General features: G+C 36.1%; 1 protein-coding gene and 2 long non-coding RNA genes across 3 annotated transcripts in view; 1 reads left to right on the top strand and 2 right to left on the bottom strand.

Moving 5' to 3' along the window:
* Positions 1-3,162, bottom strand: part of LOC125259319 — a 108,582-nt gene extending 105,420 nt beyond the window's left edge. Inside the window, exon 1 of the long non-coding RNA XR_007182774.1 lies at positions 3,035-3,162. This is a non-coding gene — a long non-coding RNA (uncharacterized LOC125259319). The remainder of the gene's footprint in view (positions 1-3,034) is intronic.
* On the top strand, positions 1,324-17,895 carry LOC125259318. The gene is made up of 3 exons (XR_007182773.1): positions 1,324-1,427; positions 15,074-15,155; positions 17,074-17,895. It is a non-coding gene; the product is annotated as an uncharacterized LOC125259318 (long non-coding RNA).
* Positions 8,475-25,872, bottom strand: lonrf1 (LON peptidase N-terminal domain and ring finger 1). The gene is made up of 12 exons (XM_048176896.1): positions 24,432-25,872; positions 20,526-20,644; positions 18,443-18,565; positions 18,190-18,360; positions 17,891-18,020; positions 17,142-17,217; positions 15,080-15,194; positions 14,720-14,841; positions 14,346-14,504; positions 13,558-13,720; positions 9,409-9,558; positions 8,475-9,310 (listed from the first exon to the last, which is right to left on the bottom strand). Exons 1-12 carry the CDS (start codon positions 24,742-24,744, stop codon positions 9,161-9,163), a joined length of 1,791 nt encoding a protein of 596 aa, XP_048032853.1. The 5' UTR covers positions 24,745-25,872; the 3' UTR covers positions 8,475-9,160.

Below are 25,872 nucleotides of genomic sequence, written 5' to 3'. Positions count from 1 at the left end.
CTTTTAAAAAGACGTTCTACAGCACCTTTAAGCTGCAGGCCAGAAGATTCTAGTCATTGTAAGTTGTTGAAGTGCTTTGTCATATGAAGACATGTCACGTCCGTGGATGATAATGTTGTCCAGCTAATTATACACCCCTGACAAGCTAGCCAGGATGATGGTCATCATCTTCTGAAATGCCGCAGTTACTGAAGCCAAGCCATAAGGAACACGACAAAAACAGAACAGTCTGTTGTGAGTAATAAAGGCTGTGAGGTCACGACTGTCTACATGCAGCGGCACTTGCTAGTCAGGTCGATGGTAGTGAAAACAGAACCCTTTAGAGCAAAGAGTATTCCATCCATGTGTGGTAATGGAAAAGAGTCCACAATCACTGCTTTATTTGGCTCTCTGAGGTCAACGCACATTCAAATTTTTTCTGTGTATCTGCAATTGGTGACACCCATGCAGAGGTGTCGATGTGTTCTATCACCCCAACTGTGTACAAGCGATTTAATTCCTCTGACACAACACAACGAACAAAGAGTGGTAGACAGGCAAAGTTTAGCAGCACAGGTGTGACAGTTTCATCCAGCTTTACAAGGTATATAACGTTTTTAGCACATCCAACTCAGTTGACTCAGCAACAATGCACTGAAAGACTGACACAGGAGAAGCAGGACAACGAAACGTTCGCTGACTAACATCCAACAACTGGAATTTGGGGTTTTGAATAGGTCACCAACCTGGTTGCAAAAGTACAATCGCCAATGTGGTATCTGTCAGGAGTTATAAAACAATGAAGCACACAAGACAGGAGTAATGAACTTCAACCATCTTCTGTACTCGTTCACTTCCGTTCTCAGCTACGTCCAAAATCTTGAGTAGGTACTTATTTTGAATAATTACTAGGGCTGGGACGATACATTGATCAATAGGCCTACAATGGATCTGGATCGATCCTGATATTTTCTCTCTCTAATGGATTCTGAGCTTAGTTTTAACAGCAGCTCTAGGCTAGTTTTTAACCGCACACTCTCAAACGCTCATGAAGAAGACAGTGCTCCTGCATTCGGCTGAGTCATGTAAGTGGTTATACACTTCCTCGAGAGAAAGTGCCCTTGTTTCTGGGGTGCTTGTTTTTAAAAATAAATTAATATATATTCCTGTGTGCGCACAGATTCCCTGTCAAACACATATATTTACTTAATAAAACAAATAAAAAAATACTATATCAGGTCGACTTTGTCGAGTTCAGATGCCCTCACTCCGCGACGCGCCATTCATGCCCGCCTGCACGCGCACGCGCCCCGCCCCACCTCACCTCGAGTTTGCTGCTGGCTGAAAACTTGTGACAATTATTCCCGCGAAAATGCAACTGCTGTCTGGCGATGAGAAGCGAAAGAGAAAAAAGCCCTAGATGGATCCATCCCGTGCATTTCGTTCAGGTAAGCTAACCTATGTTCACAAACGTAAGACAAAGTCAAAGTTGTCTTAATATATTTAAGGGTTCATTATTAGTTTTACCAAATAAATCTGCCTATTTGATACTATGAGAAGTTCCCTTTTTTCCACTTGAGCCCCTGCCCCCCATGAACCAATGTCTGTGCACGTCCCTGGATGCGAGATTTGTAAAAATCATAATACAGCATTTCATAATGCTATTCTTAAATCTACGCTTACACAGGGTAATACATCAATAAAAGTTTAAACCCTCGCTCTGTCTTTGCATGTTTGATGTCCACATATTCTAAGGTTTACAGTGGCTGTAGTGTAAAGGAACTGCGAAGCTAATGGTTAGCTTTGATCGTGGATTTGATCGAGTGCTTTCTAACAAGCACGTATCAGTAGTCTTTTGGCGTCCTCTGCAGGCATTTGTTATATAGTGTATTAACAGTTCAGGAAAAAAAAAAAAATCTTGATGTGTTTAAATATGCAGTTTAGCGAGAAATCTACAGATGCAAACAGACGGAGGGTAGTCTGCTTAAAACAAACTCCATCTAAATTTCAGGGTTAGGGCTCAGTTTACAGTAGGGGTTTAGGGTAAAATCAGGGCCCACTTCATGAAAGAAGTGTAGGCAAAAAATTAAAACGATTTATTGATTTGTGCAAAATAAACAAATTATAGTGACAACTGTCTCTCTCCTTGATCGAGTCATTTATTAAATATATATAGCTAGGTCACTTGTTTCAGGGATAAACCTAGTGAATTACTAAAGAAGACCATGGTCTGTGTGTGAACTGGTATGGAGTATAAAACAATTGCGTGAGTGTAAGGGAAGTCAAAGTTGTCTTAATATATTTAAGGGTTCATTAAATCACGCATTGTAGTGCCATATGCTGTTTAAAAACTAAGCTCGGAATCGATTAGATCGAGAGAGAATGGTGATACATCGGAAAATATCAGAATTGCTCCAGATTCTTTGTATCGTGAATCGAGATTCGGTGTATTTTCCCAGCCCTAATAATTACTAAACAACCACTAAAAAAGTATGTTCTATATAGTATGAATGTGTGTAGTATGAATGTACCATACTACATTCGCCATGTTGCCCTCATCATGTGACCTACCAGAGTCAGCTTCACTGCCATTCACAAATCCTCTCCCGTGGCCTCCTGGGATAGTAAAGTGTCCAACATATGTACACTTAAGAAGAAGTAGGTCATCTGGGTACTTTTTTGCCTACTTTTTTATGAATACTGTGAATTTGGACATACTGTTACTATAGTAGAGAAGTATGCGATTTCATATGCAGGCTACGTCAGAATACAACAGTTCAAAATAGGAGTCACAACACAATTCTACCCATGAACACAACATAATATTAAGAATAATGAGTTATTTCTATAACTTTTTTGTTTTGTTTTCAAATGTATTAGCTCTTCACCGGGAGGTTAGAGATTACTGTGTCTTCTCTAGCCACCTCAGTGAGGGAACAAAGCCAGCTGCCTCTCATTGCAATCTCCGCTTCTGCGGAGGGAGACGCACTGTCTGCGTTTGTCTTATTACCAAACGCACCCTGAGACTAAAGCACCAAAGCTCTGATATGTTTACCTTTACTCTTTTGCACACAGCATTTGAAGCTTTATCTGTGTATTGACACAGGGGGATTAGGTTAGTGTGAAACAAGGCTGCTTTATCAGTCCAAGCTCTGCCACCCCTTAGATGCTCCATAATCCCTACAAAGAGAACCAAGAGAGGGAGACAAACAGACATATTTGGTATCGTCTCATGCATTTGCCAGTATTTGCATTTGACACAGACTGTAAACAAACAAAAGAGTTTGTGCGTGCACTTTAAAAGTTTATTTTCAATTAACTAGCTACTTAAAAGTTTTATTTTGCCTCTTACCATTCATGTGATGGTTTCCATGGCAACAAGGGGTATTTGTTTAACAGGTGGTGACGGGCCTACATCATCTCTTCAACATTCCATTTCTGACCGGCTGTGTGAAAATTACACTGATTTCATCCCAAATTAATTCCCACCATTTTGACACACAACTTCAACTCTCTACTCAACACATCATGGTGATTTCATCAGCACAAGTTATCCTTGTACTGGTATTTTTAATGGGTCACAGACAATTATCCATTCTAATTTAACATATTTCAGTGTCAGCTGTCAGTCAGAAATAAAATAAAAACAAAACAAATTGAACATCCCTAATAAATAGGTCTCTATATATATTGTGGCCCCCTCATTCTAAAATGGTACACCCCAAAAATAAAAATTTTGGCTACACCACTGGTGCACAAAAAATAATTTATAATAAAAACTGGAATATTACATAAAGTAAGAATTGTCCATTTTGAACACGCACACATTTCACTTCAGCACAAGAGCAGGTTCTTTGTAATGACTTATTAAGTACAAAAAAATGGCTGTCATCTCCACTCAAAAAGCAAGGCATGCAGGGGAGCTGCAGCAGGGTGATGATGGATCAATTTAGCTTACCGTACTGCTCTCCTGCCTGTGTTTGTAATAAGCTTTGATGTTCACATTGAGCTACATCACAAGGACGTTCTCAGAGCTCCCCCTCACAACAGACTCTCTGTGACTGTGCAGGAATGTCTCGCAAAGCTTTTTACATTTAAAAGTCTCTTCAATGTTTTAGATTTTACATACTGTAGATGCGGTCAAGCGACATTTAGCAGGAAATCTGCTTAAAGAATTCTCATGTAGGCTATTAATTGCTTTTTTATCTGTATAGTCTATAGTGAGTGTGATTTCACCAAGAACATGTTCCTGGATCAACATCTTTGTTGATTCTGGCTCAACATTCCAATCAACCGGTCAGATCTGAGGTTTACAGATTAAGTTTAGAAGTTTAGACTTAGGTGCTGCTTAGGTGCTTAGGTGCTATCATTTCCCTCTGATTTTGGGTTACTTTATGGGTTTGTTGAGTCTTTACTCATTTGAAGTTCACTTTGAAATACTGTGTTTCAACTCACTCTTGGTTTGTAAATTTTACTCAAACAATGTGGCACTGAATTAACCAATGCTTTTAAAGTGTTTGTTTTACTTAGAAACATCTAAGTAGCTTAAATAATACTGTAGATGTAGACAAAATAGGCCTATCTACACAATTTAAGTAATGTGGTACCCACCCAAAAAAGTATATCGCTGTAAATCTATTTCCAACTTCTTTTTACTTCCAAGCGAAGAACTGTGAGCATATTGCAGCCTTGAATCACATTCAGTGTGCACGAGGCACGAGCAAGTTCCTGCAGTTTGCTTAACGGCCACAGGCGTCACTAATAACAAGGGTTTCTGAATTGCGAAATCTGTGAAATTTGCGTAATTAAAATTCGTGAATCGTGACCTCACCTGTAGACTTGTGTAGCTCAATTGCTGATGTGATTAATTAAGATATGACTAGATCAAAAATTATGAAAAAATAACCTAAGCAAAATCGAGTAGCCTATATAGATTAGGCGGTTTAAAAGTAATAAAGTAAAACAGGTTAAAAGAACAACAACAACATCAAAAGTATTAAGTAATATGCATGTAGGCCTAATTGATGCTATTACAGATATTCTACATGCAGTGGGGTCCAAATTAGTTATCATGTTCTGTGTCACTAGTTGAGTGGTGATTTTAAAATATAGAATAGGCCTAATTATAGATTTGTTAATATTTCTTCACTTTATGCTAAAACTTTTATTTGTTCACCTCATCTGTCCACCCAATTCATGAATTTGTCATTATGATTTTTAGTTATTTTTTAAAAGGAGAGTTCACACAAAATTAACATTTATTCTATCATCATTTACTCACCCTAATGTCGTTCAAAACATGACTTTCTTCTGCAGAATAGGCTATAAAAGAAAATATTTTGGGAAATACTTTACAAAAAGTTTCCATTTGTTAGCAGTTAACATAAATTAACAATGAAAAATATATTAAAGCATTTATTAATCTTAGTTAATGTTAACATTTTAAGATTTACTAAAAAAGTTTGTTGAAAAAAAATCAAACGTTGTAGCCTAGGCCAGAGTGCCCCAGGGATGACGCGTTTTTGTAGGCCAACCCGGAAGTTAGCGGCGCACGGGTTCCCTCGGTTGAAAGCCTATGCATTGTTCCCATAGACTTTTGGAAAATCGCAGAAAATAAGCTCTGTGTTTAACAAAGGGTTATGACACTTACACGTTTTGTCTATCAAGATAATCCTTACAAGTTAACACAACATTTATAGATTTTGAAGCCTAAATAAAGTCGTCAGATATAAAAGGCTAACAGTAGGCTATAAACGGACTACAGCACACCATAGTCGCGGATCAACGTCGTCACCACCAAGCTTCCTCAAACTTTATTTAGAAAACAACTTTATTTAAAAACATGCTCGCTGATTATGATCTGCGCTGTTATGAATACTTATCCACTTTTTCATGAGAAGTGCTGTCCAAATGTCCCGTTTTTAATGATGACGTCTAAAGTCCCCGCCAAAGGAAGTAGTCCCTTTTAGCAATTTGTTAGCAACCGCCGATTTTAAGACACAGTAAAAGTTTAAAAAATCACAAGTGGGTTATAACTGGTGTGTTTTATGTCATAGATCAAAACGTGAAAGTATTTAGAGGCTTTGTTAACCACAGACCGTATTTCAGGCGATTTAGCAAAAACCCATTCAAAAAACCCATAGACTTTACGGCGTTGGAACCGGAAGTCCTAAAATGCTAACTCGCTTCCGGGTTTTGCCTACAAAAATGTGTCAACTCTGAGGCCTACTAGTTAATAAACCTAAGATTCATTTATTATTATTATTATTATTATTAACTAACATTAACAAAAGATGAATAAATACTGAATGGGGGCTTTATCTTTACTCTTTTGAGGTAAGAAATGGAAGACGCTGATAGATGCTCAACATCAGACATGCTGGTGCCTAACTTGTGATTGTATGGCGCCATCTAGTGGATGCTTGGTAATACAAAATATAATTAAAGGTTTTATTTATTTATTTATTTTGCTTTTGCAATTTCCAGTGACACAAAAACAATATTTTGATGAATGATTTTAATGTTACATTTATTGTATAATGTGTATCGTATAACTCCTTAAGAGTTATACAACAAATCTCTCAAAAGAAAAACCACTGATACAAACCCCTAGTTTACACCAGGGATTACAAATTATAAAATACTCTGGCAAAGTCTGCTTTAATTCCAAAAACATCAATATATGACATTAAAAATAATTAGTGACAAAAAAATAAAGAAAGAAAGAAAGAAAACAGAAATACTACGCATCAGAGTCCACTGATCATTTAAAATTAAACAAGCAATCATTATTTGCCATTGACTGGGGGGGGGGGGTTGCTTCTCAAGCCATTTCTTGACAAAACAAAAGATATAATCTTGATTACTGAGTTTGACTAATTATATAACCAAATACTTTATTTATAGCTCTTTCTTCCGACTGATTTGAGGGTGATAGGAGTGTCTTTCTATTCGCTTTTGAGACTATTAGTGTAGAATAAAGTCACTTGTACAATCCCAAAGCAACATCAAAGAATCTGCCACTTTCATACTAATAATCATAAGGGTGAAGACTTGACATTGTGAGACTCACGAGCACGTTACTGAGACATACAACAGACAGATGAAGCAACAGTTCTGAAAACATTTTAAGTGATTTTCAAGTCCTTAATCCTGAGGATGGACGGTGACATGACAAGACATGAAACAACAAGATGAAACAAACAACAAGATGCATCAATCAGTAATGTTTCTATTTAAATTACTAAAGCAAATGAAAATAAAATCCTATTCTGATTTGAATCCCTTTCATAAATATTTGCTGTCTCATGAGAAACATATCTGAGGCCTCTTTGAATCTCAGCTTAAGACATTTTTGTATCTAATAGAAGAGCCCTAAAAATCTTTCCTCCAAAAGTTCAGAGATTTCTTCAAACAAAACACTATTTCTATCTAAAATCAGTACATGTTTAGGCATACTGCATTCACGACAGGGTCGAAAGCAAAGCACCCATCTGTTAGTAACTGGTTTTCAACATATGGCAAATTGACAGTAATCTTCAGAGCAGTGCACAACAGATCAATTCTGAAAAAGATAAAAACAAAATAAAAGGGCAGGTGGGTGCATTTTAACCCTTGTTGGAGTTCCTCCAGCCATTAGGAGCTAAAAATAAAAAAAAAACAATACAATGGCACAGTCACCAGAGTAGGAAAAAGTCCATTTTAAACCCATTTAATTGTTACATCACATAACATTGCAGTTTTAACATTCCTCGGAATGTGGCACTAAAACAGAAGAAAGGTAAAATATGGAACATAAATGAATCCACAGTCCTCAACCAAATATCTGAAACCATATTAAGGCCCAGCACAAGGCACAAGCACACAGAAACAATCCAATATGACTGACACAAAGAGGTTTGGAGAGCTGTACTGATCAACCAGATGGCTAAAATCTTTACAACACCTCCCACAACAGCCCTGGTGCCCGTGACAAGTCTGAAACTGCCGTTTGATTGAGTATTTTACACTACTGTTGAAAAATTTGGGGCTGTTAAGATTAAGACTATAAAGAATCTCACCAAGGCTGCATGTATTCAATTAAAAATATAGTAAAAACAGCAATATTGTGGAAAAATCATTTGAATTTAAAATATAATATAATTTAAAATGTAATTTATTTCTGATGGCAAAGTTGAATTTTCAGCATCATTACTTCAGTCTTCAGTGTCACATGATCCTTCAGAAATCATTCTAATATGCTGATTTGCTGCTCAAGTAACATTTCTTCTTATTATTACATTTTTTGTTGTTGTTTTTGATGAATACTAGACTTCATAAATGTCTTTACTGTCACTTATGATTAATGTTAAGCATCCTTGCTAAATAAAAGTATTTATTTCCTTCAGAAAAATATTACTGACTGCTAGAATTTCATCCTCTCTTCTCTCCGCTGTCATGCCAGCAAGCTGATTTAATACTACAAATGAAACAAGCACAGCTAGCAGCTTTCATTTATCAAAAAAAGGAAGTGTATTCTCTGTCATTACTATTGCAATATTAATGTACCTCCCCATTAGTTACTGAGGATAATATTATTTCTGATTCTATTAAAACGTACGGGCGGAATTGTGAGATTTTGAGGCTGTAGTCATAAGCGTTTCATTCACGCATAATCAATGAGCTCCTATTCAGTCATCAGTCACTTGGGCCAGCTGTTTCCCTCTCGGCCACAAATGTAAGCTAAACATTTAAAAAAATCCTGGCCATGGCCCAGTACTACTGGAAACATCTCAAATGTATGTCAACAAAACTAGCTGCAACATTTGGCATCGACTCTGATGATGTTTAACGAAGCGAACAGCGTGAACCAATAAACAGCTGTTCTGTGCAGAACGAGTCCTTAATTCTTTGGTGCTTGACTAAGTAGGAATTAGTTCAATGACTAATTCAATAGTTGTACAGCCACTGGAACAAGTCATCTTATTTTTAACCAACCCATATCATAGATAGTCCGATGTATTATCCAAGCGCAAGATATTGTGTGCATGGATTATGATCAGAAAAAAAAGTGACAAAGTTTTAGGTGAGAGGAACAAGTCTCTCTCGGTTGAATCAAAATGTAGAGTAAAAAAACTGAATGTCTTCCGTAGTGCATGCGTGTGATGAGATCAGCGATATGGGCATATGATGTGTCTCTGTCCTAGCTCTGAGAGAAGTATTCTAGTACAATGCGTAGATGACCCAGTCTGTCCTTCAGGGAGGTCAAAGACAGAACAGTGGTCTGATAGGCTGGATCTAACTGCAGCACTGACAGCAGCCACCAGCACCAGGCCGGTCCATTAGCAGATGCCTGCAACGCACAAACACACATTCATTTTCGTTAGGAAGTTCCTATTAAAACGCAAGCTCTGTGGTTTTACTAATAAACAATATTCCGTGAGCTCTGACCTGAATGTCGTCCTCTTTCTCTGGCATGATGCCGTACTGCCGGCTGATCTGCTCCTGAATGCGGCTGTTCAGGCGGTGGTACCATTCCCTCGCCTGCTGATACACGCTGTCGTGGAGGCGCTGCAGTAATTCAAGCTCACCGCCTTCGACCTAAACACAAACAAGTAGAAGTTTTACTGTCACACTCAGTTGTGATTTCTTCACAACATTACAATTTTTAGGTTAAGAAATTCAAAGTTTAAGTAAGCAGAACTAGCTGATTTTTGTTTTGTACTCAAACATTTTAATTGTTCTTAAATTGAAATATTTGAGTAAACTAATTTATACATTTAAATTAAAATTAGAATGTAATCTCAAAGTAAACATTTTTATTAGTGGAAACTTAGCTAGCTACAACTAGATAATACAGAAAATGCTAACTTGCTAATTTGCTAACATGTAAGCAATAGCATGGTATAGCACTTGCTGAATGAGTACAGCAATATAAAACATTTAACACCAAGCCGTGCAGATGAACCACTTGTTACCATGGTGGCAACTCTCAAAAAACCAATATTACCAGAAACTCTTCTAAATTAGCATGACAAAACATTAATAACTACTAAATCTCCTACTTAACATTAAAGGGTTAGTTCACCCTAAAAAGTAAATAATGTCATTTATTACTCACCCTCATGTCGTTCTACACCCATAAGGCCTTTATTCATCTTCGGAACACAAATTAGGATATTTTGATTAAATCCGATGGCTCAGTGAGGCCTGCATTCACAGCAATGACACTTCCTCTCTCAAGATCCATAAAGGTACTAAAAACATATTTAAAGGTGCCCTAGAACTTTTTTTTAAAAGATGTAATATAAGTCTAAGGTGTCCCCTGAATGTGTCTGTGAAGTTTCAGCTCAAAATACCCCATAGATTTTTTTTAATTCATTTTTTTAACTGCCTATTTTGGGGCATAATTAGAAATGAGCCGATTCAGGGTGTGTGGCCCTTTAAATCTCGTGCTCCACGCCCCAAGAGCTCACGCTTACCTTAAACAACATAAAAAAAGTTCAAACAGCTAATATAACCCTCAAAATGGATCTTTATAAAGTGTTCGTCATGCAGCATGTCTAATCGCGTAAGTACAGTGTTTATTTTGATGTTTACATTGATTCTGAATGAGTTTGAGGATATGCCTCGTGGCTAACGGCTAATGCTACACTGTTGGAGAGATTTATAAAGAATGAAGTTGTGTTTCTGCATTATACAGACTGCAAGTGTTTAAAAATGAAAATAGCGACGGCTCTTGTCTCCGTGAATACAGTAAGAAACGATGGTAACTTTAACCACATTTAACAGTACATTAGCAACATGCTAATGAAACATTTAGAAAGACAATTTACAAATATCACTAAAAATATCATGTTATCTGTCCATCTGCCATTTTTTGCTATTGTTCTTGCTTCCTTACCTAGTCTGATGATTCGGCTGTGCACAGATCCAGACGTTCTGCCCTTGTCTAATGCCTTTCATAATGTTGGGAACATGAGCTGGCATATGCAAATATTGGGGGCGTACACCCCGACTGTTATGTAACAGTCGGTATTATGTTGAGATTCGCCTGTTCTTCGGAGGTCTTTTAAACAAATGAGATTTATATAAGAAGGAGGAAACAATGGAGTTTGAGACTCACTGTATGTCATTTCCATGTACTGAACTCTTGTTATTTAACTATGCCGAGGTAAATTCAATTTTTGAATCTAGGGCACCTTTAAAACAGTAATAACGACTTTTCAACAATATAGTGATGGGCCAATTTCAAAACACTGCTTCGGAGCTTTACGAATCGAATCAGTGACTCGGATCTCCTATCAAATGGCTAAACTGCTGAAATCACGTGACTTTGGCGCTCCAAGTCACTGATTCGATTTGCAAAGGTCCGAAGCAGTGTTTTGAAATCGGCCCATCACTATATTGTTGAAAAGTCGTTATTTTGTTTTTTTGAGCACAAAAAGTATTCTCGTCGCTTTATAATATTAAGGTTGAACCACTGTACTCATATGAACTGTTTTAAATATGTCTTTAGTAGCTTTCTGGGCATCTGAAAGTGTTAATTATCTTGCTGGCTATGCAGGCCTCTCTGAGCCATCGAATTTAATCAAAATATCTAGGTCTTACGGGTGTGGAACGACATGAGGGTGAGTAATAAATTACATTATTTTCATTTTTGGGTGAACCAACCCTTTAATCTTGCACAAAAAAAACATTATATAACACAATTCTAGCATTTACTCTTCTTTCAAGTGCCATGGGCAAAGCATGCTGAGAAACAGAAATCCCAGCCCAGTTTCAGTTAAACTTAAGTTAATCTAAATGAAAAGAAATAAGTTCATAAACGTAAAGCAATGAAACAGTTCAGTTTACTTAAAATATATCAGTTCTGTGAACTCAAAAGAAAAAGAAAGTGCTAAATACTAATAAAAGTTCATTTGACTGAACTAATTTGTTTAATTTAAGTTTGTCCTACTCAAACCAATTAAATTTTTTGGAGCGTTAGGTTTTACAGTGCTGATGATAACATAATGCTTGTGTAATCATAATGTAGATTGGTTAGAAAAGAGTGTGAATTTGTTGACTAACAGGCAGTTAATCACAAGCTTCTCTTCCTAATGTTTGCTGAATACACTTACAATTAACGCTAATTAACATTAAGTATTTACTTGATATTAAATTTGCAGTGCTAACAAAAGGTTTCATATTTACTGCCATTATAAGCAATCCATCATGCAAACAGGCTCTGGCTTGTGATAGTGGTAATAACCTCCCTCATGAATATTTAATGCATGCTTTTCATTTAATGTTCAGTCATGACACCTTATTTAGGTGGTTGAGACACATAACCATTGGGAAAATGACTAGAAGATTAAAGCGTTTTAACGTAACAGAGAACCAGACTTCAGCCTTATTCACTAATAATGATAACTGAACAAAAACACCACACTGTTATGCGGCTCTACTTGCCATAAGCATTCCACCAATTCATTAATAAATGTTTAATTGCAGTCAGAACCAACCTGAACCTATTGAAATTACTGTGTTAAACTGAGAATGTGAGCTCCACAGGATGCAATTTAATAAAAATAACTGCAGCAGCCAAATGGCTTGATTATTATTACAGTGACTATCATGGTGTGATCACAACCATCATGATTGCTTCCATTTATAGCCTCAGTGGGCACCACAACTTTCCATGCAGCGCAGTGTAAGGAAATTGTTAGAAACTTCTGCACTTCAATCTTGAGGAAGTGTCCCAAAACAGGACAAAGCAGTATTAAAATGATTCACCTTTATGCAGGTTTTAAGATCATTATAGTATATAGAAAAATGTATGTTTACTATAGTTAATAAAATATAATATACTAAATTATAATATAATAGATAGTTATTAGAATGACAGAATATCATAATATGACAAAGAGCTTGTTTGCTATGACCACAGTTTGCTATGAGAGACTACTATACCAGAAGCTCACGCAGCACTTTTGTGTAAATACTAATATACATTAAAGAATGGAAGTATGCCATCAAGAGACATTTCAGGTGCTAGATCTCTATTATGACAGGGACCATAACCTTTAAGACGAGAAGTGCAACTTTATTTACATCAATGGCTGTATTAAAGATACTTCCTATCTTAAGCCTTAAGTTAAAGGCACAATATGTAATTTTCGCCACTAGAGGTCGCTTAGTCAAAACAACGGCGTAACTTGATGAATGAGCGTGGAATCATGGGATTCGTCGTCTTCACCTCCATAGCCGATGGAAAGTTTTAGTGACATTGTTCTAGTGGTTTTTGTATATTTTAATCAAAAAATCTTAAATATTGTGCTTTTAAGACTTGACTAAACTAACTGAAATCACCATAGTTACTAAATAGATTAGATAGAATTCCAGAATTTCTGATGTTGTAGTGATACGTCTCCATGAGCACAATTTCATATTTATGATTGTTGTATTATCTGGTTATAAGGTCAGATTTTTTTAATATTTGCCATACAGTCTTTATGTGCTTTAATACTGATGTATTGCATTAAAGACTTCTTCCAGTGTGCCTTTTTTTTGGACTTAGATCTGAAATTTTAGTTATGGCAATCTGTAGCCTCTGACCTTATGGTCTTCCAGGTACTCAATATCAGCAGTGTGGTAGCCATCTCTCTGTCCTCTCCTGAGCACTCGGAAGCGACTTCCTCCCACTGTGTCCACATAGGAGCGACCATCAGGAAGCAAATCCAGATCCAAAATATCCAGCATGCAGCCATAATCTGCAAAGCTGTGACAGGGAATTTTGGTATCAAAACACTGTATAGATAGAAGGATAGATAGACTGATTTTTTTATGTTTTTTTTTTTTTTTTTTTAAGAAGTCTCTTATTCTCACCAAGGTGGCATTTATTTGAATAAAAATACAGTTAAACAGTAATACTGTGAAATATTATTACAATTTAAAAATTTAAAACTGTTATCTATTTTAATATATTTTAAAATGTAATTTATTCCTGTAATTTCAAAGCTGAATTTTCAGCAGTCATTACTTCAGTTTTCCTTGTCACATGATCCTTTAGAAATCATTCTAATATGCTGATTTGATGCTCAAGAAACATTATTATTACCAATCTTAAAAACAGTTGTGCTGCCTTTTTTTTTTTTTTTTTTTGTGGAAACTGCTGCACTTTTTTTCAGGATTCTTTGAAGAATAGAAAGTTCAAGAGAACAGCTTTTTTTTTTTTTAAATCTTTTAAAGTTTTTACTGTCACTTTTGATCAATTTAATGCATCCTTAATTAATAAGGCATACATTAAAAAGGCATAAATTAAGTTTCTTAAAATCAGTAAGGGTGCAGAAGCTTGCATAACCTTAAATGACATATGTTAGCTGTAGAATATTTATATTTTGTACCCTTTGCCATGCTCATAGCTGCACATGCCAAACTTTTTGGTGCCCGTCTCCATACATCGACGCATCATCAGACGGTAGCGAGGCTCAAAGATGTGCAGAGGGCAAGGGATGCCAGGATATGCCACCGTGCACACAAAGATCGGGATGTCCTTGGTCAAACTGGAGATAAAAAATAGGCAGCTAATAAATAATTCTGCTTTTGCATAACTTGCCTCTGATAAAATGTTAAGACTTTTAGACACCATTTTATACATTTTGCAGATACTGGATCTCTTCCAGACCTCAGCATCATGGGAAATTTAGTTAACAGAAACTCATTTGCAATATATAGGCAGGAGCACCGTTTTTTTGTTATCACTGAGAGTGGCACTCACTTTGAAAGCTCTGCCATCTCCGCCTCGTGCACCTGTTTCCTCTCAGCCAGCTGCTGGGGGAAGAGGCGGGACATAATCTCCTGCAGCAGCACTGTGGGGTTGTACTTCCTGTTCTTAAAATACTGGGAATAGGAAGTAATGCGGTGAGACTTGAACTGCTATGTAATATGATTTGCCCTGTTTTATTTGTTCATTTAGTTTTGTTTATTTACTGTATAAAAGCACAATGTGATTGACTTGTGGTAATTGGTGGTTAAGACAGAAAGAAAAGCTTAGTGTTAAGCCATTTTGGGTGTGTACAATCATATGTTTCAACATGCCTCTAAATACGTGTAATAATTGTCTGTGTTTCAGTAGTACCTCCTGCAGTGGTTGTTTGCAGAGTGGACAGCGTAGATTATGATCCAGACTTCTCTCAATGCAGTTCTTGCAGAAGGTGTGTCCACAGGGTGTTGTCACCGGCTCATAGAATAACCTTTAATCCATTGATAATGACAGTGATCATTGATCAATTAAGCATATATAAGAGGTGGGAAGTTAACAAATATTTATGTACAACTTATAATGATATAAGATCTTCCCTTCTTCTGGAATACTAGACTGTTAAAAACCCTGTTAAGACAGCTAGAAATTATCACCATCTGGTTTTATCCAGTTTCATTAAGAAGAGGATCACTTTGCAGAAATATATCAAATGATAATACCTTAGATAACGGGACATTGAATTATTAAAGGTGCCCAAGAATGCTTTTTCACAAGATGTAATATAAGTCTAAGGTGTCTCCTGAATGTGTCTGTGAAGTTTCAGCTCAAAATACCCCATAGATTTTTTTTTATTAATTTTTTTTAACTGCCTATTTTGGGGCATCATTAACAATGCACTGATTTAGGCAGCGCCGCCCCTTTAATTCGCATGCTCCCTGCCACATGAGCTGTCGACTATATTACAGCGCATTTACAAAGTTCACACAGCTAATGGATCTTTACAAGATGTTCGTCATGCATGCTGTATGCATGCTTCGAATTATGTGAGTAAAGTATTTATTTGGATCTTAACGTTTTATTCTGAGTGAATTTGAGGCTGTCCTCCGTGGCTAACGGCTAATGCTACACTGTTGGAGAGATTTATAAAGAATGAAGTTGTGTTTATGAATTATACAGACTGCAAGTGTTTAAAAATGAAAATAGCGACGGCTCTTGTCTCCGTGAATACAGTAAGAAACGATGGTAACTTTAACCACATTTAACAGTACATTAGCAAAATGCTAACGAAACATTTAGAAAGACAATTTACAAATATCACTAAAAATATCATGTTATCATGGATCATGTCAGTTATTATTGCTCCATCTGCCATTTTTTGCTATTGTTCTTGCTTGCTTACCTAGTCTGTTGATTCACCTGTGTACAGATCCAGACGTTAATACTCGCTGCCCTTGTCTAATGCCTTTTATAATGTTGGGAACATGGGCTGGCATTATGCAAATATTGGGGCGTACACCCCGACTGTTACGGAACAGTCGGTGTTATGTTGAGATTCGCCTGTTCTTCGGAGGTCGTTTAAACAAATGAGATTTATATAAGGAGGAGGAAACAATGGAGTTTGAGACTCAATGTATGTCATTTCCATGTACTGAACTCTTGTTATTTAACTATGCTGAGGTAAATTCAATTTTTGAATCTAGGGCACCTTTAACAAATAATAATGCATTATTTTGAGCATTATTTTTTTTTGAATAATTCAACAGTCCGGAGTCAGTAATTCCACTTATATTACAGATACCATGCCTCAAAACATTGTTCAATGTTTTATTTAAGACATTTGTCAGTTATTCTTCAAATACTAATTTCATCGCAAGCAGTGTCTCAACTAATAGCAAAGATGTAAGTTTAACTGCTTCAAGAACAGCGATGTAACTGAAAATGATACGTAGCTTTTCAATGATCATTTTTATCTTATCTTCTTGTTTGTTATATCTATTTGCTTGGTCAGTGTCTTTGTGGGCTTTGGTTCATTTGCTGTTGTAGATTGTACATTGACTTTTGATATTACTGAAATTATATGACAAAGTGATATTGGACTGTAATGCAGTCAAGACCTGCTTGGAACTACTTTAGCTGTGTGTTTCCCTGAAAATAATTGCACGCCTTCGTCAACCAATCAGAATCAAGCATTCAACAGCTCTGTAGTATACTAACTTACAATTCACAAAAGAAGAATAAAAGAGTGTCATTTACCCTATACTGAATTACACTTGTGAAAGTATTACAAAAATATTGTGACTTCAATTAAAAAATATTGTGTCTTCAATTAAGTGCCCATTGTAATCTAATATTTTAATTCTATATCAAAGGAAATGCAAGTGTCTGGAAGCAGGACATAAGGCCAGTGAAAAACAACACTCTACAAATCTCCACTGACCTGATGCAGAGAGGGCACTCAAAATCCGTCACTGTCAGAACGCTGAGGCAGGACTCTCTGCCCACACTGCACACACCTACAGAATCAAACAAAACAAACCTTCAGTGGATGTCATTCTGATTTATTGTCTAAACGAAGACAGTATTGTTTGAGAACTGCTTATGAAGTAAAATGAAATAACATTTATATGAATAATAATTATTATATTTAATAATAATATAAATGTATAACCCATTATGTTTACCTGTTACTACTGAACTTACAAAACCCAACGTAATCTCAAATATCAAAATGAATATATGTTTAATAAGACAATTTACTAATGACATATTATTAGATTATTGTATACTTATGCAATAAGTCACATGAGACCATGTTATACAGTTCATGTAGCTTGGCTAATGCGCTAATGTGTTATGAATATAATTACAGCTATTTTAACTTGCTGAAACCAACACATACATTATTATGTATTCTTTACTTAATGCGTTGTTTAAAAATGTATGAGGTTGATGATGATTAATAACTATCATCAAGTGACAATTAATTAAAATTGTATGAAGCAAAGCAGCTAAACTACAACCTTTCAGCATTTTGCACAGGAACAATCTATTTAAGAATTATATTTTGAAATAATTATTGAATTATTTTTAATACTAAAACAATGTTTTAATTATCTCTAGAAGATGCATATACAAATGTGAATGCATTTCATTTGTTTTCCTGAGCAGTTTGTAGGAGATCTTTACCTCTGTTCTGTTTCTCCTCTCTCTTCATCATCAGTTCCTCATCATCCTCAGCAGTGGGGAGGAAGGACACGGCCTGACACAGGCTCAAGCAGCACTCACCACTGGTGCTGTGCTTCGCTTTAGTTGCATTCTAAGACAGAACAGGAAAAACTTTACCATATAGCTCACATCACATATTTATTTATTTCAGCATCAAAGTCTTTAAGAAAACATTACAATAATAACTATATCAGATCTTTCAGTTTGATATCACATTCCCAATGTTACACAACAGCATTAGTGCTGTGCTCACACCTCACCTGCCCGGCATCACTTTGACCTTCCGCATTGTTGTGTGTGTAGCGCTGACCATCTGTGCACGAGGGGCTTACAGAGCTGGTAATAGGACAGGGATCTTGCAAGTATTCAGACACAACATGCAGGATCCGTGGAACTTCTTCCGGTACAGCCATGCCCTCTGCTTCCAAGATCTGCATATCATATAAAACAATCATTCATGTTTTTAAGCAAAACATGCTGCATATATTTCTGGAAACTTTCTGAAACAACCACCTTCTTAATCTGGTTTTTCGCAGGGGCAAAGTCAGGCTGCTGCTTCAGGCAGCGGTAGAAGTGGATGAGGGCTTCCGTCTTTCGGCCCATTTCAAGAAGAACATTCCCTTTACGAAAGAAACCCTAAAAAACACAGAATTTAAACATAAATTATTAACACAAATATTCCCATGTTCCTATGCAATTACATAAAATGTCCACATATTTAATTTATTAAAAACATGTAATTATGTACAATTGTTTGTTTACCAATTTTATTATTATTTATTAGCCATTTATTAAAGGTGCCGTAGAACGTCTTTTTAAAAGATGTAATATAAGTCTAAGGTGTCCCCCTGAATGTGTCTGTGAAGTTTCAGCTCAAAATACCCCATAGATTTTTTTTTATTCATTTTTTTAATTGCCTATTTGGGGGCATCATTAAATATGAGCCGATTTAGGCTGCGGCCCCCTTTAAATCTCGTGCTCCCCTCCCCCGGAGCTCGTGCTTGCCTTAAACAGCATAAACAAAGTTCACACAGCTAATATAACCCTCAGAATGGATCTTTACAAAGTGTTCGTCATGCAGCATGTCTAATTGCGTAAGTATGGTATTTATTTGGATGTTTACATTTGATTCTGAATGAGTCTGATAGTGCTCCATGGCTAAAGCTAACATTACACACTGTTGGAGAGATTTATAAAGAATGAAGTTGTGTTTATGAATTATACAGACTGCAAGTGTTTAAAAATGAAAATAGCGACGACTCTTGTCTCTTGTCCAGTAATAAACGATGGTAACTTTAACCACATTTAACAGTACATTAGCAACATGCTAACGAAACATTTAGAAAGACAGTTTACAAATATCACTAAAAATATCATGTTATCATGGATCATGTCAGTTATTATTGCTCCATCTGCCATTTTTCGCTATTGTCCTGGCTTACTTACCTATTCTGATGATTCAGCTGTGCAGATCCAGACGTTCTGCCCTTGTCTAATGCCTTGAACATGAGCTGGCATATGCAAATATTGGGGGCGTACATATTAATGAGGCCGACTGTTACGTAACAGTTGGTGTTATGTTGAGATTCGCCTGTTCTTCGGAGGTCTTTTAAACAAATGAGATTTATATAAGACGGAGGAAACAATGGAGTTTGAGACTCACTGTATGTCATTTCCATGTACTGAACTCTTGTTATTTAACTATGCCAAGATAAATTCAATTTTTAATTCTAGGGCACCTTTAAATATAATTTAGCAAAATCCTCAGGAATAAATGTACATCTCCCCATTTTTACATAAAAAAAATTAAATCAAAACATAGTTACATAATACGTACAACTACATTTAAAAATGTTGAGGTCAGGAAGATTTTTTAATGTCTGAAGTCTCATAAGCTCACCGAGGTGGCATTTATTAGATCAAGAATACAGTAAAAACAGTAATGTTATGAACTATTTTCAATTTTAATATAATTTAAAATGACATTTATTCCTGTGGTGGCAAAGCTCAATTTTCAGCATCATTACTTCAGTCTTCAGTGTCACATGATCCTTCAGAAATCATTCTAATATGATGATCTGCTGCCCTAGAAACATTTCTTATTATTATCATTGTTGAAAACAGTTGTGCTGCTTAATATTTCTTTGTAAACTGTGCTAATTTCTTCAGTATTCTTTGAGAAATATAAAGTTAAAAAATTGAATTCTTTTGTAATGTTATAAATATATTTACCATCACTTTTGATCAGTTTAATGTCTTCTTGCTGAATAAAAGTAATAAATTAATTTTAAAAAGTATTATTAAATATTAACCTTGAACGGTAGTGTATGCCAGTATACTGCTGTGGGAATATTGCCAAATCCAACAATGTGCTCTGTCCATACCAACAGAGATGACATAACTATGAATCTGTGTCAGTCATTTCCATAATACCACACCATGACACTGCACGGACATTTTAGAGATCTTACGTATACAGAATAATAAATATGTATTATAAATTGATTTATCAACACCATTCCTAAACAGTAATCAAATAAAAGTCCTGTCCCTAGACAACATATAATTAACCAGTACAGTTAAATATGGCCCTCACCTCCGTCCAATTGGGTCGCACACAGCACAGGTCATCCAGGTCACGGAGGGCATCAGAAAAGCGCCGGAGGCCCATGCAGGCCTCAGCCCGCCACACTTTCAGACTCACATCATCAGGGGCTGTAGATGCATGAAAAGATGGACAGTATGGTCCTCAGTCTTTTTTCTTTTTTTTTTTCAGACATAGATTTGAGGCTTTTATCTGTTTGAAATGTTTTAAATGTGCGTCAACATAAAGAGAGCAACCTAATTATACATCATTAACCTCTGAAAAGCAGCACTCTGCATAAGCATTCCTCCCACCTTGTGTATTAGTGCACATCTGTACCACTTAGATGGCATGACATGAGATGATGCAAAATGTAAAAAAGAAGGAAAACAAACTGTCTAAAGCATAATGATCAAATGCAACAAATGGAGTTCACCTTCTACAAAATAAACAAAGGAAGGGGTGGATGAGAGATTAATTAAATTACAACTACAAAGGGATCTCACAGTGACCGGAAATCCAACAATTCTACGAATTATTGCATAAAGAGGGACAAAAATGTTGCATCATGTCACTTACTGTATACGTGCACACAGACTGATGAAATAACCAGGCTGTTACGATACAAAACCAGATTATGTCATTGTCATAGAATCCTTGGTTACACAAGAGGGAAAGTATATGTGGGGCAGAACGCTGAGTGTACAGGAAACTGCCTCTAATTGGATTCAAAGTGTTGACATGACAGACATCTCGGTTTTGCCATGGAGGGTTTATGTTACTAGACAGATAATTGAAGTCATTCAGTGGCCGTAAAATGATACATACAATTCACTAAAGGACAAATGGCACTGTTGCTGTTAATAATAATGTCACATCCATAAGATAAGAGCCTTATGATATTACCAATCTGCACTATAGTGCACTATATCTCATTATGTCGGGGATACATTAATTGCACAACTACGTTAATGCATCTTACAGTACTGTGTGTTCTCTAATGTCTCCTTTACCTAGTGGGACTTGTTATTTCACCAATGTGTGCTCTAGAGATGTTTTCATGACCTTATTTACCCTTGTTAGTGACATCACACATCAGCCAATCACAACATGTTTTAACCCACTTTCACTGGTACTCATTAACCCTTCAGGAGACCTGGGCTTATGAAATCACTGTTGATTTCAACAAGCCCAGCTCTCTGCTCACAAGTGTGTGAGTAGGAGGATCACAAAGACAATATCTAACAGTCTTCAACTAACCCACGCTGTGTTAAAATGCTGCAATCTAGGGCATATATTTCTAGAAACAACAGATTTCAAACTCCTGCTGCATATGGCTTTCATTATCTCAGCCTACCTGTGTTTATAGGCTATCTGATTCCGAACATGCATTTAGTATATTAATTACATCATCTCTATGATGCACTTTCCACAGTGATGACCTGACATGATTCAAATATTATTTACATTTACTAGTAAATGTATCCTCATTTAATTCAAATCATCATACTTCTGGAGGTTTTTAATTGCATTGAATAATTTACTTTTTCTTTAGTGATATGTGGTTCACAAACTCACTGGCCTACTTCAGAAGAATGTAGTGTGCTTTCATTGCATAAATGTCCTATAAAAGGCAAGTGCCAGTTATTATTATGAGCTATAAATATCCTGTACAGCAAGAAAAGGAAAGGTTACAATTTGCTTTAATTTTCTGTATCTTAAAATCTAGTGAGCTTCCTATCTAGACTGCACTACCTAGGCACCTTCCATGTCACCAAGCACTTATTAAGCACAAAAGATTCTATTATGCACCAAAATTGCAATTCTTCCAAAAAGTGGGTTTACTTTTTATAGGTGGTATAAACACAAAGAATTAATTAATCCTAACTATACATTAAGTACAAATATTAAAACAAAAACAGTAAACATTTCACTATTTCTTTTTCATATGAACAACCAATAATTAATATGATAAAATAAAGGGATAGTTAACCCAAAAATGAAAATTCTGTCATCATTTACTCACCCTCAATTTGTTCCAAACCTGTATACATGTCTTTGTTCTGCTGTACACACAAAGGAAGATATTTGGAAGAATGTTTGTATTTAGTATTTTTTTCCTACTATGGTAGTCAATGGGGGTGAGATCTGCTTGTTAGGGCAGTTCTTCCAAATATCTTCCTTTGCGTATAGCAGAACAAAGAAATGTATACCGGTTTGGAACAACATGAGGGGGAGTAAATGATGGCAGGATTTTAATTTTTGGGTGAACTATCCCTTTAAGTAGGCTACAATATGCTACAGTAACAGTTTTGGTTCATTTTGAGCCAGAAATGACGTTAGTATGTAATAACTTTAGGTTGGGTAATGAGTCAGAATAATTCAATATAGGGTGACCAGACGTCCCGTTTTTCCCGGGACAGTCCCGTATTTCAGCTCTATTTTTAGTGTCCCGACTTATTAAGAAAAAAATCATGATTTGTCCCCTACATGATTCACAATTCAGTCTTTTCAATGTAAAAGTCTTCGCTACTGAGTGACTCACTCATAAAAGACAGTCTTTGCCGCCATCTAATGGCGTAATAATGCAACTTCTGTTGCTGTTCATGGTCAGGGACTATTTTTTTCAGTGGAAGCAAGGCTTTTAGTGATTTTACTTCATGAAAGTTGCATTGATACATATTTTTTGGCTTTAATATTTGTATTATGTGGTAACCGTTTTATAAAAGCAATAAGGTACTCGAGGCTGTATCGTGAATAAGTCACAGTTAGGCTTCGCGTCGTGCCTAACAACGCCCTTCAGCCGTGACTTATTCACGGCACAACCTTGCTTACTTAATTTTAAGTAAATATGTTTTAAAATCATAAGATGTGATTTTGTTTTATTCAGTGTTACTATCAGCAAACACTAACAGGTACATTAGTGTTAGTATTTTGAAATATTAACTGTCCATACATACACTTTAAAAAGAATCTGTTGAGGCTCTTGTTGGTGCATAGATTTATATATATATATATATATATATATATATATATATATATATATATATAGAGAGAGAGAGAGAGAGAGAGAGAGAGATTTATATATATATGCATAGATTTATATATTTATATATGTCTATATTTTTTGGAATAAATTTTTCTTTGTATCTGTCAAAATAGTACAAGATTATCCTACAATATATGTGACCAAATAAGGGTTAGCACAAAAGTAATCTAAATGTAATCCAATTAGTAGTCAGATTACATTACCAAAAATGTGTAATCTAAGACATTATATTATATTATTATTATTATATTAAATTTTGTCATGTAATCTGTAATCAGTTCACAAGTAATCTACCCAGCTCTGTGTAATACATATATATACATATACATATATATATATATATATATATATATATATATATATATATATATATATATATATATATTACATATATATATATATATCTATCATGAAATAAAAATATGATGGTCATATTGCCCACCCCTTGTTTACCCATGAGAAATCTGGTCACCTTAATTCAATAGCTCATCATAAGTGTTTTGGTTTACTCAAATGAACCGGCTTGGTTTCCGATTCGTGATGTATGTTTTGATTCACAAAAAAAGAATCGGCTCTTAAGAATGATTCATTCGACTACACTAGTCGCGCTGTATGTTTTGAACACAATTTCCGTAAAGCAACTTATATCATCATAAAAAAAAAACATTCCGTTGCTTTATTTATTCAAATGTAACCGGTGTTTAAAAAAAATCTCCATTCACAACCCTAGGTTTGAGACAGCCATACCTACATTTCATAACCGAAACGGAACACTAAACGTTCCCTGTTGCACAATAGGCCTATATATAAACATCAGCGTGGTTGCATAAGGTTTTTTTTTTTCTCGTAAACCGAGTTTGCATCCTTACCCATCTCGATCCCTTCGTCCGCAATACGCAGCGCTTCTGTAAACTCGCTCGTTTTCAGCTTCTCCTGAATGTGACATTTCATCTTAGTCTCTTCTGGGCAACATTTCTCAATGACGCTGAAGAGTAACACATTGTTTTTGATGTTTTTCGCATCTCTCTGTTTTAATCGTTCTTTGCATGTGGGGCATCGCGAGGGCAGGAAAGCGCCCATGCATCTCCTGCAGAACGAGTGACCGCAGCTCATGGTCATGGGCTCGCACATGAGGAACAGACATATCGGACACTCCAGGAGATCCATCCTCGACTCTTTCATCCGGTGACAGCTTCCTTCTGAAAGTTGAACAGCTGATGCCCTTTGTCAAAAGTTACAGAGCTCGATTCATGAGCATGAAATGTGTGGCATGATTAAAAAGTTCAACGAACAGCTCTGTCCTATCTCATTTCGTGATCACTGCTTTTATAAGCTTCAGGCCGATGGCAGTTTCTGCGAAATTGTGCCAAGAGCATGCTTTAGGATTCCCTATCCAACTTACTTTTAAATATGACAATAGATTTAATATCTATGATTGTCCATTGTCAATCATATCTCAGTCTTTGTTGTGAGAGTAACGTTTTCCCTTGTTGTGCATGATGAATTGGTTCACTCCGCTTGGCTTCGCTGACTCCTCCGAACTCCATCAACGCAGTGCAAGGACAAAATAAAAAGCGACCGATGGATCTCTATTTTCCTGTTTTTAAGTTCGCAAGACCAACATCTTTGTCTAGTGTTTAGACCGCAGATTATGCTAGGTTCGCTTCTGACACCATTACATTACATAAATAAAAAACACGTGACGCGTGGCGGTGCTTCCCATTGGCTCCCCCGCTCCGCGTTCCACCCTGTTGTGAAACAGCGAACGCCGCGTTTCATAACAGGGAATCTCGCGCACTAATTCAATGATAGACGCCCACAACGCAAACTGTGCCATATGTTCAATAATTGTGCTCTGATAACTGCTTTCTTGCTTTTGCTTTGTGTATTTCAGCATTTGCCACACGTAGGAGCATTGCATTCAGAGGCACTAATAACATTTTCCTACAAACCCTGAGGAGTAACATTGGGTCAATGTATCTCAATTTGTCTACAACTTCTATACAAACATTACCTTTGCAAACCCTGTCTTACTAAGTTACATAAACCTTTGTATAACTGCTTTATGTTTGTGTATTTATGTTGCATAGATTCATTTATGTTCTAGTACAGATGAACTGGTGAGTAAAAACTTGAATTTACTAGCAGAAGACATGGAAACAGCATATTAGGATGACACCTCAAAGGCATTGTAGTTCCCATTACCAAAAATGCAAATATCCATTTGCTTAAAATATGCATCACTCATTAGACTAAAGTACACTTACACAAGATTGCATAAGTGCAGTAAAAGTTGTATAAGTTTGCATT

Source organism: Megalobrama amblycephala, linkage group LG23 (assembly GCF_018812025.1).
Source record: "Megalobrama amblycephala isolate DHTTF-2021 linkage group LG23, ASM1881202v1, whole genome shotgun sequence".
In the NCBI taxonomy this organism is placed as follows: domain Eukaryota; kingdom Metazoa; phylum Chordata; class Actinopteri; order Cypriniformes; family Xenocyprididae; genus Megalobrama; species Megalobrama amblycephala.
The sequence above is the reverse complement of the archived record's forward strand: the minus strand, read 5'-3'. Positions and strand labels throughout refer to the sequence as shown.